This window comes from Jaculus jaculus, chromosome 3 (genome assembly GCF_020740685.1).
Source record: "Jaculus jaculus isolate mJacJac1 chromosome 3, mJacJac1.mat.Y.cur, whole genome shotgun sequence".
NCBI lineage: Eukaryota > Metazoa > Chordata > Mammalia > Rodentia > Dipodidae > Jaculus > Jaculus jaculus.
In genome coordinates this window covers 71,724,221-71,743,606 of record NC_059104.1, presented here as the reverse complement: position 1 = coordinate 71,743,606, position 19,386 = coordinate 71,724,221, and the positions used below count along the sequence as shown (strand labels likewise).

The 19,386-nt window shown below is 38.2% G+C and overlaps 1 protein-coding gene across 2 annotated transcripts in view; it reads right to left on the bottom strand.

Annotated features, from left to right (window-relative positions):
- The window catches only part of Rnf17 (ring finger protein 17), a 203,402-nt gene that overhangs the window by 106,123 nt on the left and 77,893 nt on the right, over positions 1–19,386 (bottom strand). For both annotated transcript variants that reach the window (XM_004665887.2, XM_004665886.2), the window contains exons 17-19: positions 18,662–18,777; positions 16,810–16,930; positions 13,939–14,056 (exon numbers count right to left, since the gene is read on the bottom strand). In XM_004665887.2, the coding sequence (XP_004665944.2) occupies positions 13,939–14,056; positions 16,810–16,930; positions 18,662–18,777 (355 nt within the window). The remainder of the gene's footprint in view (positions 1–13,938; positions 14,057–16,809; positions 16,931–18,661; positions 18,778–19,386) is intronic.

Below are 19,386 nucleotides of genomic sequence, written 5' to 3'. Positions count from 1 at the left end.
TTGGCCAGCCAGACCAAATGAGCCAATGGGTGCAACAGTGGCATGTCTGTTAGGGGGGAAACCAACTGCTCTCTAATTAGACTGGAGGCCCACTCATACCTGATACTATAAACCTACAACAGGGGTAGTCCTGAGCCCTAGGAGTGTAATGTCTGCTAGTATTTAACTAAATATATATACTATGCTCACCAAACTGCCCAGTAAGCACTTCTCTTTAGTTTTCATACCCATATATTAATGCTACTCTCACTTTTGGTTAGAGCAGCTTCTCTTTTCAGATGGTGGTAACCTCAGGATGACTGAGAAGGCACCATAGTGCTGAGATGAAGTGACAGAGGAGTGCTCAGCACTGAAACATCATTTCCAAGGCTCAGGGTCCATTGAGGAAGAGGTGGCAGAAAGAATGTAAGAGGAAAAGGAAGAGTGGGACTCCTTATAACATACTCCACCAGACACAAAATTGCCTGGATATCCATGACCTCACAGTACCTGACACTACCTACACAAGAGCATCATAGTAGGAGAAAAAGATGATGACATCAAAATAAAAGAGACTGATTGAGAAGGGGAGGGGATATGATGGAGAGTGGTGTTTCAAAGGGGAAAGTGTGTGTGTTGGGGGAATTACCATGGGTTACTGTCTATAATTACAGAAGTTATCAATAAAAGTAAGTTAAAAAAAAGAAGGAAAAGTTTATTGTGACTACTTTCAGAGGAATTTTAGTCCATCATAGTGGGTAAGACATGTAGGTGGAGACTTCTCACATGTTGATCAACCAACCAGGAAATAGAATAAGTGGTCAGAACCAAGGTAGGTTAAATCTTCAAAGAACTACCTCTAGCAACCGACTCCCACTAGCCAGGTGATACATCATAAATGTTCCACAGCTTTCAAAGCAACACCACAAGCAGGACCAAGCATTCAAACTATCAGCTTGTGAGGGATACTTTATATTCAAATCATTTACACTGTTCTTTTCCTACTGAACAAGTTGGCACTTTTGTTGAAGATTAACTTACTGTTAAGAGGATTTATTCTAGATTCTACTTTGTTGGTCTATATCCATCTGCCGGTACCATTTTGTTTTAAATACTGTAGTTTTGTAGAAGCTTTGAAATCAGGATATGAAAAGTCTCTTAGTTTCTTCTGCTATTTCAGCATTATTTTGGTTGTTCCAAGTCCCTTGACCTGGGCTAAAGAGTAAGGCCCATTTAAGAAAAAACAAAAACAAAAACTATCAACACAAAAAAAAAAAAACCAAAAAAAAAAAAAAACCCAAAATCTCTTGAGATGTCATATATATTTTAATATAGATTTTCCTATTTTGGGGCTGGAGGGATGGCTTAGTGGTTAAGCACTTGCCTATGAAGCCTAAGGACCCTGGTTCGAGGCTCAATTCCCCAGGACCCACATTAGCCAGATGCACAAGGGGGCGCACGCATCTGGAGTTTGCTTGCAGTGGCTGGAGGCTCTGGTGTGCCCATTCTCTCTCTCTCTCTGCCTCTTTCTCTCTATGCCTGTCGCTCTCAAATAATTTAATAAAAATAAACAAAAAAATTAAAAAAATAAAGAAAAAAACCCCAAAACTACCAACACACACACACACAAAAAAAACCCAAAGTCTCTTGAGATGTCATATAAATTTTAATATAGATTTTCCTATTTCTATCAAGCATTTCACTGGGATTTAGAGATCATTAATCTATTGATCACTTTAGTAGTGCTGACAATGAACATAGAATGTGTTTCCATTTATCTGTCATCCTTAATGTCTTGGGAAAGTTTTACAGTTTTTACTAAGTCTTGCTTTTAATTCGTAAAAGTCTGTTATGCTAGATGCTACTATAAATGGAACCTTTTTCATTTCCTTCTTTAGATTTTTAATTGTTATTATACAGAAGTGGAAATTGTGCTTTGTTAGGCTTTTGGCCACTGTGACAAATAACTTAAAGAAACAATTTGTTAGCAAAGACTTTTTTTCTGGCTCATAGTTTCAGAGGTTTCCATCTAGGTTAGGTGACCCACTGCTTGACTGCGAGATGAGACAGAATACCCTGGGGACAAGAGTATGTAGTAAAGGCTGCTCACCTCATATGGTGGCCAGGAAGCACAGTCAAAAACACAGAAGTAAAGATATAGTCCTGACAGACATAACCACAGTGACCTTCTTCTAAGTTTTCGTAACTTTTGATAATGCCATCAAGTTAATCCATCAGTGAATTAATTCACTGATTAGGTTAGAGATCCCATTATCCAAACACCTCTCAATGACTGCAACTGCTACAGACAGAGAGAAAGACAGATAGAGGGAGAGAGAGAGAATGGGCACGCCAGGGCTTCCAGCCACTGCAAACAAACTCCAGACGCATGCGCCCCCTTGTGCATCTGGCTAACGTGGGCCCTGGGGAATTGAGCCTCGAACTGGGGTCCTTAGGCTTCATAGGCAAGTGCTTAACCACTAAGCCATCCCTCCAGCCCCAAAATAGAAAAATCTATATTAAAGCCTTTTGGGGTGTGGAACACTTCAACTCCAAACCATAACCAGTGTTGAGTTTGTATCATGTTGGTTCTGTTCAGTTCATTTATTCATTCTAATGGTTTGTGAAGTCTTTTAAGGTTTTTTTTTTTTAACATGTAAGATCATATTATTTGTCAATAGTATACTTCTTCCCTTCTGAGTTGGACACTGCTTCTTTATCTTGCTTAAATGCACTGGCTATGACTTCCAATATACTATTAAACAGAAGTAGTGAAAGTGGGTATGTAACCTTCCTTTATTCCTGATCTTAGAAGAAATGTTTCACCTCCACCTCCATTTTTCATCACCACAGATTTGATGTTTGGTTGTCTGTTTGTTTTTTTCAAGGTAGGGTCTCACTCTATCTCAGGCTGACCTGGAATTCACTATGTAGTCTCAGGGTGGCCTTGAACTCTTGGCAATCCTCCCAAGTGCTGAGACTAAAGGTGTGTGCCACCACGCCATGCTAGGTGTGCATTTTTTAATGTGTTGTGTCATTTTTATTATGTCGAGATAGTTTCCTTCTACTCTTACTTTGTTTGTCATATACATTAATCAAGGACAGTAGCTTGTAATTATCTTATGATATACTTTTCTTGCTTGGCATCAGGGTAACACTGGCTTTATAAAATGAATTTGGAAATAGTCCATTTCATTCAAATTTGTAGATGAACTATAGGAGGGTTGGAGGAAGGTTGGTATTCGTCAAATATTTGGTAGACATTATGTCTTTACTCATTATTGGCTTGTTAAGATTCTCTACTTCTTCATGATTCAGTCTTGGTAGGTTGTGTTTCTAGGAATTTATCCATTTTTCTAGGTTATTAAACTTAATGGCATATAATTGCTCATATTGGTCTTATTTCTTGGTTAGTCTACGAAATGTCAATTTTAAAAATATTTTACTTTTTTACTTATTATGAAAGAAAGAGAGGGAGGGACAGAAGGGGAGATAGAGAGAAGGGAGTGCCAGGGCCTCCAACTCCAGCTGCATGTGCCATCTTGTGCATCTGGCTTATATGAGTACTGGGGTCTCAAACCTGGGTCCTGAGCTTTGCAGGCAAGTTACTTAACTGCTTAACTGCTAAGCCATCTCACTACCCCCCTTTTAAAAAATGTGTTTTAGCTTTTTTATGTATTTGAGAGACAGAAATGGGGGGGGGAGAGGAAATGGGCACTCTAGGGCCTTTAGCCACGGTAAACAAACACCAGATGCATGTGCCATCGTATGCATCTGGCTTACATGGGTCCAGGGAAGTTGAACCTGGGTCCTTTGAATTTTCAGGCAAGCATATTAACCATTAACCCATTTCTCCAGCCCACAGCCCCTCTTTTTTTTTAATTTTTAAATTTTTATTAACATTTTCCATGATTATAAAAAAAATATCCCATGGTAATTCCCTCCCTCCCCACACGTTCCCATTTGAAATTCCATTCTCCATCATATTACCTCCCCATTACAATCACTGTACTTACATATATACAATATCGACCTATTAAGTATCCTCCTCCCTTCCATTCTCTTCCCTTTATGTCTCCTTTTTAACTTACTGGCCTATGCTACCAGGTATTTTCCTTCTCACGCAGGAGCCCAATCATCTGTAGCTAGGATCCACATATGAGAGAGAACATGTGGTGCTTGGCTTTCTGGGCCTGGGTTACCTCTCTTAGTATAATCCTTTCCAGGTCCATCCATTTTTATGCAAATTTCATAACTTCATTTTTCTTTACTGCTGAGTAGAACTCCATTGTATAAATGTGCCACATCTTCATTATCCACTCATCAGTTGAGGGACATCTAGGATGGTTCCATTTCCCAGCTATTATAAATTGAGCAGCAATAAACATGGTAGATCACGTACTTCTAAGGAAATGAGATGAGTCCTTTGGATATATGCCTAGGAGTGCTATAGCTGGGTCATATGGTAGATCATTCTTTAGCTGTTTTAGGAACCTCCACACTGATTTCCACAATGTCTGGACCAGATTGCATTCCCACCAGCAGTGTAGAAGGGTTCCTTTTTTCCACATCCCCGCCAACATTTATGATCATTTGTATTCATGATGGTGGCCAATCTGACAGGAGTGAGATGGAATCTCAATGTAGTCTTCATCTGCATTTCCCTGATGACTAGTGATGTAGAACATTTTTTTAGATGCTTATATGCCATTCGTATTTCTTCCTTTGAGAATGCTCTATTTAGCTCCATAGCCCATTTTTGGATTGGCTTGTTTGCTTCCTTATTATTTAACTTTTTGAGTTCTTTATATATCCTAGATATTAATCCTCTATCAGATATATAGCTGGTGAAGATTTTTCCCATTCTATAGGTTGCCTCTTTGCTTTTTTCACTGTGTCCTTTGCAATGCAAAATCTTTGTAATTTCATGAGGTCCCAGCTGTTAATCTGTGCTTTTATTGCCTGAGCAATTGGGGTTGTATTCAGAAAGTCTTTGCCAAGGCCAATATGTTGAAGGGTTTCCCCTACTTTTTCCTCTAGCAGTTTCAGAGTTTCAGGTCTGATGTTAAGGTCTTTAATCCATTTGGACATAATTCTTGTACATGGAGAGAGAGAAGAATCTATTTTCATCCTTCTGCAGATATATATCCAGTTTTCCCAACACCATTTGCTGAAGAGGCTGTCTTTTCTCCAATGAGTATTTGGGGCATTATTATCGAATATCAGGTGGCTATAGCTACTTGGGCTTACATCTGGGTCCTCTATTCTGTTCCACTGATCTACATGTCTGCTTTTGTGCCAGTACCACACTGTTTTTGTTACTATGGCTCTGTAGTATAGGTGAAAATCAGGTATGGTGATACCACCAGCCTTATTTTTGTTTCTCAGTATTATTTTAGATATTTGAGGTTTTTTGTGATTCCAAATGAAATTTTGGATTGTTTTTTCTATTTCCATGAAGAAAGCCTTTGGAATTTTGATAGGGATTGCATTAAATGTGTAGATTGCTTTAGGTAAGATTGCCATTTTCACAATATTGATTCTTTCAATCCAGGAACAAGGGATGTTTCTCCACTTTCTAGTGTCTTCTGCAATTTCTCGCTTGAGTGTTTTAAAGTTCTCATTGTAGAGATTCTTTACTTCCTTGGTTAGGTTTATTCCAAGGTACTTTATTTTTTTTGATGCAATTGTGAATGGGAGTGATTCTCTGATTTCATCCTCTGTGTGTTTGTTGTTAGCATATATGAAGGCTACTGATTTCTGTGTATTTATTTTGTATCCTGCTACATGGCTGTAGGTTTTGATCAGCTCTAACAGTTTGCTAGAATAGTCTTTAGGGTCCTTTATGTATAGAATCATGTCATCTGCAAATAATGATAACTTGATTTGTTCCTTTCCAATTTGTATCCCTTTTATGTGTGTCTCTTGCCTTATTGCTATGGCTAAGACATCCACAACTATATTAAATAAAAGTGGGGACAGTGGACACCCTTGTCTTGTTCCTGATTTTAGTGGAAAAGCTTCCAGTTTTTCCCCATTTAGTAATATGTTGGCTGTAGGCTTGTCATAAATAGCCTTTATTATATTGAGATATGTTCCTTCTATTCCCAGTCTCTGTAGGACTTTTATCATGAAGGGATGTTGGATTTGGTCAATTGCTTTCTCTGCGTCTAATGAGATGATCATGTGATTTTTGTCCTTCAACCCATTTATGCAATGTACTACATTTATAGATTTGCGTATGTTGAACCATCCCTGCATCTCTGGGATAAAGCTTACTTGGTCAGGGTGATTGATCTTTTTGATATACTCTTGTATTCTGTTTGCCAATATTTTGTTGAGAATTTTTGCATCTATGTTCATGAGGGAGATTGGTCTGTAATTTTCTTTTTTGTTCTATCTTTGCCTGATTTTGGTATCAGGGTGATGCTGGCCTCATAGAAGGAGTTTGGTAGAATTCCTTCCTTTTCTATTTCCTGGAAAAGCTTAAGAAGCAATGGTGTTAGCTCTTCCTTAAAGGTCTGGTAAAATTCAGCAGTGAATCCATCCGGGCCTGGGCCTTTTTTAGTTGCCAACCCCTCTTTTTAATATTATTTATGGGGAGAGGGGGGGGGAGAGAGAGAGAGCGAGGGAGAGAGAGATATGGGAAGACAGACAGAATAGGCAATGTTTATCAATTTTATCTTTAAAATAAAACAACCCCTGGCTTCATCATAAAAAAAAAATACCTGAGATACCTGAGATAAGTTGGGCAGGGTGGCACACGCCTTTAATCCCAGTGCTTGGGAGGCAGAGGTAGGAAGATTGCCTTGAGTTCGAGGGCACCCTGAGACTGCTTAGTGAATTCCACATCAGTCTGGGCTAGATTGAAACCCTACCTCGAAAAACCAAAAAAAGAAAAAGAAAAGTTATATATACATACATTTATATGTGTATAGACACACACACACACACACACACACACACACACACACACACACACGAGATAGAAAAGGTGGGTTTTAACTTACAGTCTTAGAAGTTTCAGTCTACAACTGATTGGTCTTTTGGACTGTGGCAAAACAGCATACCATGTTATGGGAGTACAGAGCAGAGCAAAACATTATGGCCAGGAAGCCAAAAGAGGGTCCAGGGTTCTATAGTCTTCTTTAAAGACATAACTCCTGTGGTAGTTTGAATAGATGGCCCCAGTATATTCAGTTCTTTGTTGCTTGTACTTTGCATTCTGCTGCCACCTGGCTGGAGGCAATATCACTGGGTGGATCTTTAGGTGTGGTGGTGGGTTTCAGTTTTCAATCTAAAGATATGCAAAGTATGCCTAGCAGGAGTTCCTGAAGTATGCTGTGGCTTTTGGCTTTAGGCTTGCACTTCTCTCTCTCTGCTTGGTCCTGTGAAGGCAGGCCAGCTTCTTCTGCCATTTATGGAACTTCCCCTGGATCTATAAGCTTCAATAAGTATTCCTTCCTCCATAACTGCTTGGTCTGAAAGTTCATCTCAGTGAATCTGAATCTGTCTGCTACATCCCCCGTAATTTAGAAGTCCCCCAAAGCTACCTTCTTCCCTAGGAGCTCCCCACAATGCCATCTGAAGAATAAGTTCTTAACAATTCCTTGGGAGACATTAAAAACAAAATTATTTGTAAAACAGTTTTTTTTTTAATTTTTCTGTTTACTTTTAGTTCTGCCCTGATTTTTTTTTTTTTTATTTCCTTCCTTTCTTCTACTTATTTTGGGTTTAGTTGCTCTTTTTATAGTTGATTGAGGGAAAGGCTAGTCTTTTTATAGTTCACTAAGGGGAAAAGTTAGGCAGTTTACACACTTCTTCTACACAATATAGGAATGTAATGCTACACATTTCCTTTTTAGAGTTATTTGTGCTTTATCCTCTAAGTTTCAGTAGAATGTGTTTCCATTTTCATATCAGGGTTTAAAATTGTTTTCTATTTAATTCCTACCTGCTGGTTGTTCAGGAATATGTTACTGCTAAAATAGAAACCACTTAGTAATAATTCCCTATGAGTCTGCAATGGAAGTTATATCAGTTACATTCTTGTTGCTGGGATAAAATACCCAACCAGAAGCAACTTAGGAAGGAAAAGGTTTATTTCCACTTTCAGGTCCATAGAGTGGAGTTCATCAAGGCAGGGAAGATATGGCAGGCCTGAACAAGAAGCCCACATCACATTGTCACATCAGCAAAAAGAAAAGAGAAGAGCAAGCAGGGCTGGATTCATAAAATCTCAAGGTGTACCCCCAGTGATATACTTCCTTGAGCAAGGCTCTGCCTCCTAAAAGTTCTATAACCTTCCCAAACAGCATCACTAGCTGGGGATTAAGTATCCCAATACATGCTTCTATGAGGAACATTTTATATTCAAACCACTACAGAAGTTATTGCTAGTATTTCATACTTTATTACTTAAATAATAAAAAATTAAAAATCAGTACCCTGGACATTTTCTTCAGTGATATAGCCACTAGTAAGTTTCTCAAGATCTGAGAAATAACCCCCTACTCATGCTCTGGCAAGCAACCCTTATTAAACTTATTAAACTCAATGGGTAACCAAAAAAATTATAAAAATCCCATCAAAGTAGAAGGGGGGGTAGGTGGGAAGAAGGAATTCAATAGGAGTGGAAGACAAGATAATGTAGTAAGGGTCAAATATGATCAAAATATAGTTATGTATAATGAATTATAAAAATAAGTCTCTAATATTAGAGTTGTAAAAATCTAATTCCATCAGTAGTTTCTATGCTTCAAAGCCTACTACTAAGAGCATATACAATTATTCTAATTTTTAAATTATAATTCCTGAGTACAAACATTATGAAGCATTGTTTGGCTATTTCTTATGAAGTTAAAACTACATTAGGATGGGGATTGTAGCTTAGTGGTAGAGCACTTTCCAAGGATGCCTGAGACCCTGAGTTCAAACCTACAAGGACCCTGAGACCCTACAACTACAAAAAGGTCTAATGATAAAATTACATTTAATTACATTTAACTTAGACTGGAGAGATAGCTTTGCAGTTAAGGTGCTTGCCTACAAAGCCTAAGACACATGTTTGACTCTCCTGATCCTACATTAGTCAGACACACCAAGGTGAGGCAAGCACAAGGAAGCAAATGCCCAATAGGTGGTACAAGTGTCTGGAATTCAATTGAAGTGGCTCAGGCCCTGGTACACCAATTCTCTCTTGTGCATGCACTCTCTAAAATGAAAAAATAAATTTTAACACTACATTTAACTTGCAACCAGAAATCCTACTCAAGAGAAAATATTACATATATAGATACAAAGACTTGTGTTCAAATGTTTATAACAGCTTTATTCATGAAATTTCCTAAAACTGGAAATAACCCAAATGTTCATTAATTGAGGAATGAATAAAGATGTGGCACATTTATTCAATGGAATATCAATAGCAGAAACTACTGATATGCACAACAATATAGGAGAATATCAAAAACACTATGTCAAGGGAAAGAATCCAGACACAAAGGTTTATTATTTTATTCTATGAAGTTGTGGGCAAGTGCCTTTAACTGCTGAGCTATCTCTCCAGCCTCAAAATTGGAACTATATAGACAGAAGTTAAAATCAGTAGTTTCTAGGGGCTAGTTAGAGGAAGGGGACTGACTGATAAGGGGCAAACAGAAATTATGTAAGATGATGGAGATATTCTACATCTTGAATATGATGATGGGTCTATGACTATTGTGTTTATCAAAATTATTTAACTTTGCATCTTACAGAATGAATCTTTACTATATATAACTAAATATGTCTCAAAACCCTGGCTTAAGCTCCCTGGTCCTGGTTCCCTCTGCTAGATGGTGTGCAGGCAGGCACAGTATGGAGTATGTAGGACAGATCCCTATTTCCAGGCTCCTCCCAGCTCCCTGGTCCTGGGTTGGTCCCTGCACCAGAGGTTGTATGAGCAGGCCTTGCGTGGAGTAAGCCAGATCTAGGCAGATGTGTGGGTGGACACAGCATGGAGCAAGTAGGCCAGATCCCTGTTCCCTGGTTTCTCCCAATTCCCTGGTCTGTGTATCCTGCACCAGACTGTGTGCAGGATGTGTCCTGAGTAGGCCAGGTCTCTATTGTCTGGCTTCTCAGAGTTCCCTGTTCTGGGTACCCTGCACTGGTCTGTGTGGGGTGGGCAGGGCATGTAGTAAGTAGGCCATATCCCTGTTCCCTGGTTTCTCCCAGTTCCCTGGTCTGTGTATCCTGCACCAGACTGTGTGCAGGATGTGTCCTGAGTAGGCCAGGTCTCTGTTGTCTGGCTTCTCAGAGTTCCCTGGTCTGGGTACCCTGCACTGGACTGTGTGGGGTGGGCAGGGCATGTAGTGAGTAGGCCAGATCCCTGTTCTCCTGTTCCCTGACTTCTCCCAGTTCTCTGGTCCCAGTAGGTCTCAACTTGTGGAGTCAGGCCTTTTGCTCTGGTATTCTACTGGCCACTGAATACTAACATCCCTGTTCACCTGAATCAGAGGGTTCACAGGCCAAAGGGCAAAAACTTGCTTTCTCCTCAATAAAATAGCCTCCCTAAAATGGGTAGACCACAATGCAAAAAAAGTCAATGAAAGTCAGAAAACTGAAAGATCTACACCAAGGATTGTCCTACAATGGAAGCCTCCAATGAAATCACAGAGAAATCAACATAAATTCATTCCCAAAATGAAAATGCAAGAACCAATGAGACCCTGATCAAAAGAATCACTGAACTGGAAGCAAACCATCAAAGAATCAATAATCATATCAATGAAATTGAATAGAATAATCTCTTAGCGTATTCAGCTTTTGATAGTAGGCTTAACTTGACTGAAGAAAATGTTACAACCCTCAAAACAGATATGAATGAATTGAAGGTGAGACAAGAATTGGAAGATCTCAACAACCGGTTGACTAAGCTTAATGAAGATTTGATCAAATATAAGAATGAATTCTAGGAAGCATCAAGAAAATCAGAACTCAAACTGAAACTGTACCTCAAAAAAGAGATGGACATGATAGATAATAACACAACAGAAAACAAAAATCAAATAGGACTTATAAAAACCTCTCTAAAACCCCTCACCAACAGAGTTACTCATGTGGAAGACAGAACCTCTGACCTGGAAGATAAGACATAAGAAATTGATTGGGAGGCCAAAAGCTTTGCTAAGTTCAAAAAATCAAGTGAACAGAGTATGAGTGAACTTTGGGATGCCCTAAAATGACCAAACATCCAGATCATGGATATTCCAGAAGGAGAAGAAATTCAGGCCAGAGGCACAGAGAACATATTCAACAAAATTCTTGAAGAAAATTTTCTGAATCTCTCACAAGAGGCTGATACAGATTCAAGGAGCCCACAGAACACCAAACAGACAGGACTAAAGAAGAAACTCTCCAAGACACATTGTAGTGGTCTGATTCAGGTATCTCCCATAAACTTATGTGTTCTGAATGCTAGATTCTCAGCTGATGGAGATTTGGGAATTAACGCCTCCTGGAGGCAGTGTATTGTTGGGGGTGGGCTTATGGGTATTATAGCCAGTTTCCCCTTGCCAGTGTTTGACACACACTCCTATTACTATGGTCCACCTTATGTTGGCCAGAGGATGATGTCCACCCCCCTGCTCATGTCAGTTTTCCCTGCCATCATGAAGCTTCCCCCTCGAGCCTGTAAGCCAAAACAAACTTTTTCCACCCATAAGCTGCTCTTGGTTGGGTGATTTCTACCAGCAATATGAACCTGACTGCAAATATACATCATAGTTAAAGACTCTTAACAAAAACAAAGAAAGAGTTTTAAAAGCAGCAAGAGAGAAACTCCTCACTGCATACAAAGGCAATCCCATCAGGATTACATCAGATTTTTCAATAAAAACCCTGAAAGCCAGAAGGACCTAGAATGGAACACTTAGAAGTCTAAAAAACTACGGCTTGCAACCCAAGCTACTCTACCCAGCAAAAGTATCCCTCATAATAGATGGTGAAAGAAAACCTTTCCATGAAAAAAGTCAACTCTATGATTATGAGACCACAAAGCCAAACCTACAGAGACTACTTGAGGGGATACTACACACAGAACAGTCAAACAACCAATCTCAAGAGCCACCTAGATCACAATAACCAAAATGCTTTCATAGTGAATCTGACATCAGAACAAGGGTAAAGGGGAGAGAGACTGAGGACATTCTACACCTACCAAACCAAAGATCCAGAGGCTCCTAAGAGCCCATCACTGAAATAGACTTAAAATGCACCAAACACAGCTCAGGGAATTTTGTGGAAGAAGGGGCAGAAAGATTATTAGAGCCACAAGTTGGGACACTATGCACAGAGACATTGCCTCTCTCCCATAACTGACTGCTGTCCCCACAATGCATGACCCACAATCCCCATGGGGTTGACCTACATCCCCAACAAGGAGGGCCTCTTCAGAAAAGGGGCAGGGAGGAGGGAAAGGATGGGACCAACATGTGTTGTTTATATATTAAGTGTGTCCATATCTATTAAAAATAAATTTTAAAATAAGTATAAAAAGACCATCCATATTCCCACACAAAAAAAGAAAAATAAAAAACCCTGGCTTAGGAAGGAAAACCACAGTTCAATACAGTTTAAGTGTTTACTTTCATTTCTTTCCTTCATTTGTGATTTACAGTGGAAAGGGGACAGGTCCTCCCTTTTCTGCTTTTTGTCCCTCCAGTATTAGGCACATAGAAGAATATGACCATAAATTATCAATGCTAACAGGAGTAACTACAGACCTCTGTTGGGTGTCATTGTTTCTATGGATTATATTGATAAAGTCTTCAATATATGTGTGTGTGTGTGTGTGTGTGTGTGTGTGTGTGTGTGTGTGTGTGTATATATATATATATATATATATTTTTTTTTTTTTTTTTTTTTAGAGGTAGGGTCTTACTCTAGGCCAGGCTGTCCTGGAATTCACTATGTAGTCTCAGGGTGGCCTCAAACTCACGGTGATCCTCCTACCTCTGCCTCCCGAGTGCTGGGATTAAAGGCATGCACCACCATGCCCGGCTTCAAATATATTTTTTGACGCCTACAAATAAGGAGTTCTTTAAAAGACCCTTCTAAGGCTACCCACAATGCAGCAGACTCCATTGTGGGAGAATTCTTAGAATTGACCTCTAATAAACCATCCGTCATCATCACCACTCTGCCCTTCCTTCTGCTTCTCGGGTCACCTCAACTACTGGCTAGTTACCAACTTGCTCTGTACAAGCACAATAACTTAAGCCTGCTTGTAAGGTATCCTTTCACACCTAGTTAAATATAAATGTCTCAGAATGGGAATGGAGACTCTACCATTGTTTATTCTTTCCTGTCTCTCTTCCTGATTCTCTTTCTAAAACAGGCCTAAGGCCTAAATAGATATTCTACCCAGAAATAAGATGCCAGTTTCTTTTTTTCTCAGATGCAACCTTGATCTTAAGAAACCTTTCTCTTGATTTTAAGATTTATTAGGGATGAAGTGAAGAGCCACTTTACTTGTCATTAGACTGATGACTCTTATTACTTTTCCCCCAACTTTTTTCTGATGTGGAAGCAGAGAAAATTTTAGTTCCTCTTCTTATGATTAAAATATTACATAAGGGGGCTGGTGAGATGGCTTAGCGGTTAAGGCATTTGCCTCCAAAGCCAAAGGATCCTGATTCGGTTCTCTAGGACCCAAGTAAGCCAGATGCACAAGGAGGTGCATGCTTCTAGAGTTCGTCTGCAGTGGCTAGAGGCCCTGGCACACTCATTCTCTCCCCCTCTCTCTCTGCCTCTTTCTCTCTCAAATCAAAAAATAAATAATATTTTTGAAAGATATATTTAAGCATATATATGTGTGTATATATATATGTTTATATACATATATATATATATATATATATATATATATATATATATATTACATATGAATTAAAAGGGAAATTTGATCTGCCTACTTACCCTACTTCATAAGATGCTAGGCCTTCTTTGACAAGCTGGTCATTAATACTAGTAGGAGTCATTCCAGGAGTCTGAGAATCAAAAAGCTCGACTAAGAGCACATTATCTTCCAGAATTTCTGTAAGACCATTAAGACTAGCTTTAGGAAAGAAATAAATGTGTTGCAAAATATACTAAATGAAATAATTTCTTTTTTAAATATTGGAAACAATTTTTATCTTTTGATTATATGATATTTCATGCTGATAATGTCAGAGACTATCTCTTGGAGTTAAAGCAGCATTCTGAAATCTTAAGTGATTGCCAATAATACCAGTAGCATTTAGTACCAATTTTGTTTTAGGTTACTGTGTGCCAGTCTATAACAAACCACAGGCAGTTTAAGTTTTTTAGATTAAAAAAAACATAAACATATTTATCAGAATAAATATTGTTATAATTTTAGTTATTTTATGAAATTCAAAAGAACATAAGTGAATGAAAGTTACCTTGAGGCAGTGTTTATTTGTAAATGTTTAGCGTTTTTATAAGGAAAATATAAAGTTTAAAACAATACCAACAGCCACCCATGTAAGCCATATGGACACAGTGGCACATGAGCCTTGAATTTACTTGCAGCATCCAAAACTACTGCACCAATACGTGCACGCATGTGCGTACGCACACACATCGTCTCTCTCTCTCTCTCTCTCTCTCAAAATATATGTATTTTGAACTCTCCAGGATCTAGTATTTTTTTCTGTCACTTTTAATATTTAGGACAAACTAACTTATTGTTCTTTGAGGAAACTAAAACTAGGTATTTATTTCTTACCTAAGACTTGGAGTTAAACAAGGGTGAAATTTGCATACTAAGTGTCTAAGCTGGGTTTAGTGGTGCAAGCCTTTAGTACTAGCACTCTGGAGGTTGAAGTACAAGGATTCATGAGTTCAAGACCAGCCAACACTAAAGAGAGTGTTCCAGGTCAGCCTGGACTAGAATGAGACCCTACCTGGAAAAGAAAAACACAACTCTGTGTGTGTGTGTGTGTGTGTGTGTGTGTGTGTGTGTGTATGGCATTGATGTACTTTTGTATGGGACATAGAACAGATCATTAGGTTTTGAATAGCTTCTCTACAGAAGAAATTCTTTAGGAAGTATGGGTGCTGAAATCAGTACATAATTCTATCCTTGATACAACAGTAGCTAGTAGCTACTATGGTAATTAGAATGTAAAATGTCCCACACAGACTCATTGTTTGAATATTAATCCCCAGCTAGTGGTGCTATTGAGGAAGGTTGTGGAACCTTTAGAAGGTGCATCTTTGCTGGAGGAAGTGTTTCATTGGGGGGTGGGCCTTGATGTTTATAGTCCAGCCCCTCTTACTATTTGCTTTCTCTACTTCCTCCCTGCTGTTGTGATAGTGTGACACTATCTTCCTGATCTTAACACTCCTTCCTTGAAATGATGAAGTTTACTTTTTGGAACTGTGAGCTGAAATAAACCCCTCTCCCCCTAAGCTGATTTTTGGTCACATATTCTGTCCTAGCAGAGAAGGTAGCTGATACATAAGAAATCAAAATGATTCTAAATAGAGAGAGAGAGAGCTATTTACTTGCAGCAACATCCTATATTACCAATTTTGTTTTGTTTTGCTTTTGTTTTTCGAGGTAGGTTCCTGCTCTAGCCCAGGCTGACCTGGAATTCACTATGGAGTCTCAGGGTGGCCTCAAACTCACGGCAATCCACCTACCTCTGCCTCCCGAGGGCTGGGATTAAAGGCGTGAGCTACCACACCCAGCTATATTACCAATTTTAAGAGTACATGACTGTGCAGTGTCAAGCCTCAATAGGCTAATCCTCCTAGTTTCCACAGCTGTGTTCCCTTTAGTTCTATACTTCTTACGTATGAAATTCTTTATTCTAATAGAGCCAATTTCCCTGTATTTTTGCTGTCTTCTCAGCTTTCCAGTGCTGTGGACTTAAACAAATTTAACAAAGAAAACTTTCCTCAAAATATGCTGAGAGCCTACAACTAAATTCACTTAGGACAAATGAAATAAACACAAATAAGCAAACAAAAGATATTTACCAATCATGTACTTCCTCCTCTGACTGGAAATTAAACCTTAGTTTCCACGGTGCCAAGGACATATACAGAGCCTTAGCAAAATGCAGATAAATGAAAGAAGCTAACTCTGGTTTTAGGGTTTTCAATGGGCCATGTTGTAATGTTTATATTGTCAACTTGACAGGACCTAGAATCACCTGTTAAGGATTATCTCAATTAGGGATTAGGTTATCTTCTGGGTATGCTTGTGAGGGATTATCTTGATTAGGTCAACTGAAGGAAGAAAACCCACCTTGACTGTGGATGGCACTATTCCATGGGCTGGACTCCTGGACTGTATAAAAAGGAAGAGAGCTAGCTGAGCACTAGCACTGATTACTTTCTGCTTCCTCACTGTGGATTGTGACCAGCTGCCTCAAACTCCTGCTACCATGCCTTTCCCATCATGATGGACTGTAACCTGGAGTAAATTGGCAGGTATTTTGTACAAGCAATGAGAATTTGACTACTATACATATCAAAGGTGATTTGACTTTTCTTTCTTTTCTTTTTTTTTGGATAGGGTCATACTAAGACTGGTTTGGAGATCCTGGGCTCGAAAGAGTCTGAGCCTTTTAAGTAGCTTGGTAGAGGTGCATACCACATATCTATCTTAAGGATGACTTTAGTCTTCAGTATGTTTTTTTTTTTCCTCATGTGCGCATATGAATGTTCTTTCTCACTACTACCACTCAAGGCATATTGAATTTACCCTAAGATAGATTATATAATGTTACTTTCATTTAAAATTACTATATAATAAAGATGGAAATAACTTACTAATAACTGAACATGTCAAAAATTTGTCTTGAGTCATTTCTTCAAATTTTTCTTTAGCCTTTTTGGACCACTTTGCTGTTCTTTTACATGGTTCGATATATGCCAGCTTACACTTAATTGCCTGTGTCAAACAAAATTCCACCATTAAGAATGTAACTTTAATTTCAAGTTATTTTAGAGTTAAAATAAAGGTTTTTTTTTTTTTTTTTTTTTTTTTTTTTTGAGGTAGAGTTTCACTCTAGTCCAGGCTGACCTGTAATTCACTATGTAATCTCAGGGTAGCCTTGAACTCACAGTGATCCTCCCACCTCTGCCTCCCAAGTGGTGGGATTAAAGGCATGCATCACCATGCCCAGCAAAATAAAGTTTTATGTGAGTATAAAAAGTGAATTTTTATATAGCTCAGTGGTAAAGTACTTGACATGCATGCTTTGAGGCCCTGTTCCATCCCCAGTGGTGTAATTCTCTAAACCAAAACATACATGCAATCCCAAATTAATCTTTGCACTTGAATTTAGAAATAATCAAATTGTGTGAGACATTAATATAAGTATTTCATAAATAAGGTTGAAAGAATGATTGCACTCATATACTAGAATAATAAGAATTCATTTAAAGGTTAGATACTTATGATACATTGTACAGGGAGAAAAGTAAGACTATTTATATTTTGATTCAATTGTTGAAAACATGAAAGATGGCTTAGCAGAAAATATATCAAAACATTGAATATTTAAAATTTTTTTTGATTCATGTCTTTCTTTTTGCTCATCTATATTTTCAAGTTTACCAATATAAAAAAAGGCTTAATAAAAAGTTTAAATAGGCTGGCATGATGCCTTTAACCCCAGAACTAGGGAGGTAGAAATAGGAGTATCACCATGAGTTCAAGGGCAGCCGGGGCTACAGAATGAGTTCCAGGTCATCCTAGACAAGAATAAGGCCTTACCTCAAGAAAAACACATTTAAATAACACAGAAGATTATTAGAAATAAACCCACTTCTCCAGGCATCCTACTACCCAAAGCCTAGCAAGGTAAGTATTGTACATACTTTTCATATTTCTCTTTCCATTATAGATATATATATTTACTTACACAGAAATGAAATCAAAATAAAAGTACTTCTGAGATGAACTTTTTCCTTTTTTTTTTAAGTTTGCCAAATTTTATTTAATGAATTTAAAATCCAAGGAACCCTTTTTTTTTCAATAAATATATTATGAAAGTAAAACTCTTACATTATATGATGTCTCAAGATAATACATTAAAAGCTGTAGACTAAAAGAAGCTATGACTAGGGCTGGAGAGATGGCTTAGCAATTAAACACTTGCCTGTGAAGCCTAAGGACCCCAGTTCGAGGCTTGATTCCCCAAGACCCATGATAGCCAGATGCACAAGGGGGGTGCAAGCATCTAGAGTTCGTTTGCAGTGGCTGGAGGCCCTGGCGTGCCCATTCTCTCTCTCTATCTGCCTCTTTCTCTCTCTGTTGCTTTTAAATAAATAAATAAAATAAACAACAAAAAGAAGCTATGACTAGTAAGTATCTAACTATATATATATATATATATATATATATATATATATATATAAATGAAATGCTTACAGCTAATATTTATTTGCCAACATTTATTATTATTATGGCAGGGCTTGCAATTGGACCCATAGCTAGGCAAATGTTCTATCCATTAGCTCCAAAAAATTCATAAAGCAACATTTCTCTATAGTCTTGATATCAGAAAATAGAAACAAAAATAAACATTAACAGAATGTTTCTATGGTAAGAAGGACTTCTAAAATATTTTAAAACTGGGTTACTATTCTAACTTAGCATTCATAACAAGAAGGTTACCTTCTCTGGGGGTTCCAGAAACTCATCCTTTATTTTACGCATCTCTTTAAGTGTAATTTTTGCAGTATTACCAAAGTCCACATATTTAACTTCAACTTCCCGATGTCCAGGCAACCCTTTAAATATAAAATCAGAAAGCAAAATATTTACGGACCTCTATGTTAGTTTGGTCTCTATGCTTTAAGGAATCTTTGGAATATTTAAATATGCAAAAACTTGAATAAAGAAAGACTTACTGCACATCAACCTTTTCCCAAGTCACTCAAAATGTATCACTAAAACTTTATGCTTTCTCAGCACACCTAGTACTATGAACCTTTTTGTAATCACTTTCAAGTTAAAAGCCTAATACTGTATATGTTGGGGACCAATTCAGCATTCTTAACTGCTTGAAAGAAGTGGAAACAAATAGAAAAGCATTAGTACTTAAGTTGCTAAAACGTTAATGTAGTGAAATTAAAATAATTACATTATTATACTTGTTCCTGGTTTGAATGTTTTGTCTCCTCCAAAATTCATATTGAAACTTAGTCCCCAATGGAATAGAGTTAAGACATATGTCCTCCAAAAGTGACTGAGTGATAAAGGCTCTGCCCTAGTATATGGTGCCCTTGTTAAAATGGCTTGGAGGTTAAGGACATGGCACTTGTACCCTCTGGAGGCTGCTGCAAGGCTAACTCTTGGAGGCAGAGAGACCAGGCCTTCATCAGCCTATGTCTGGATTC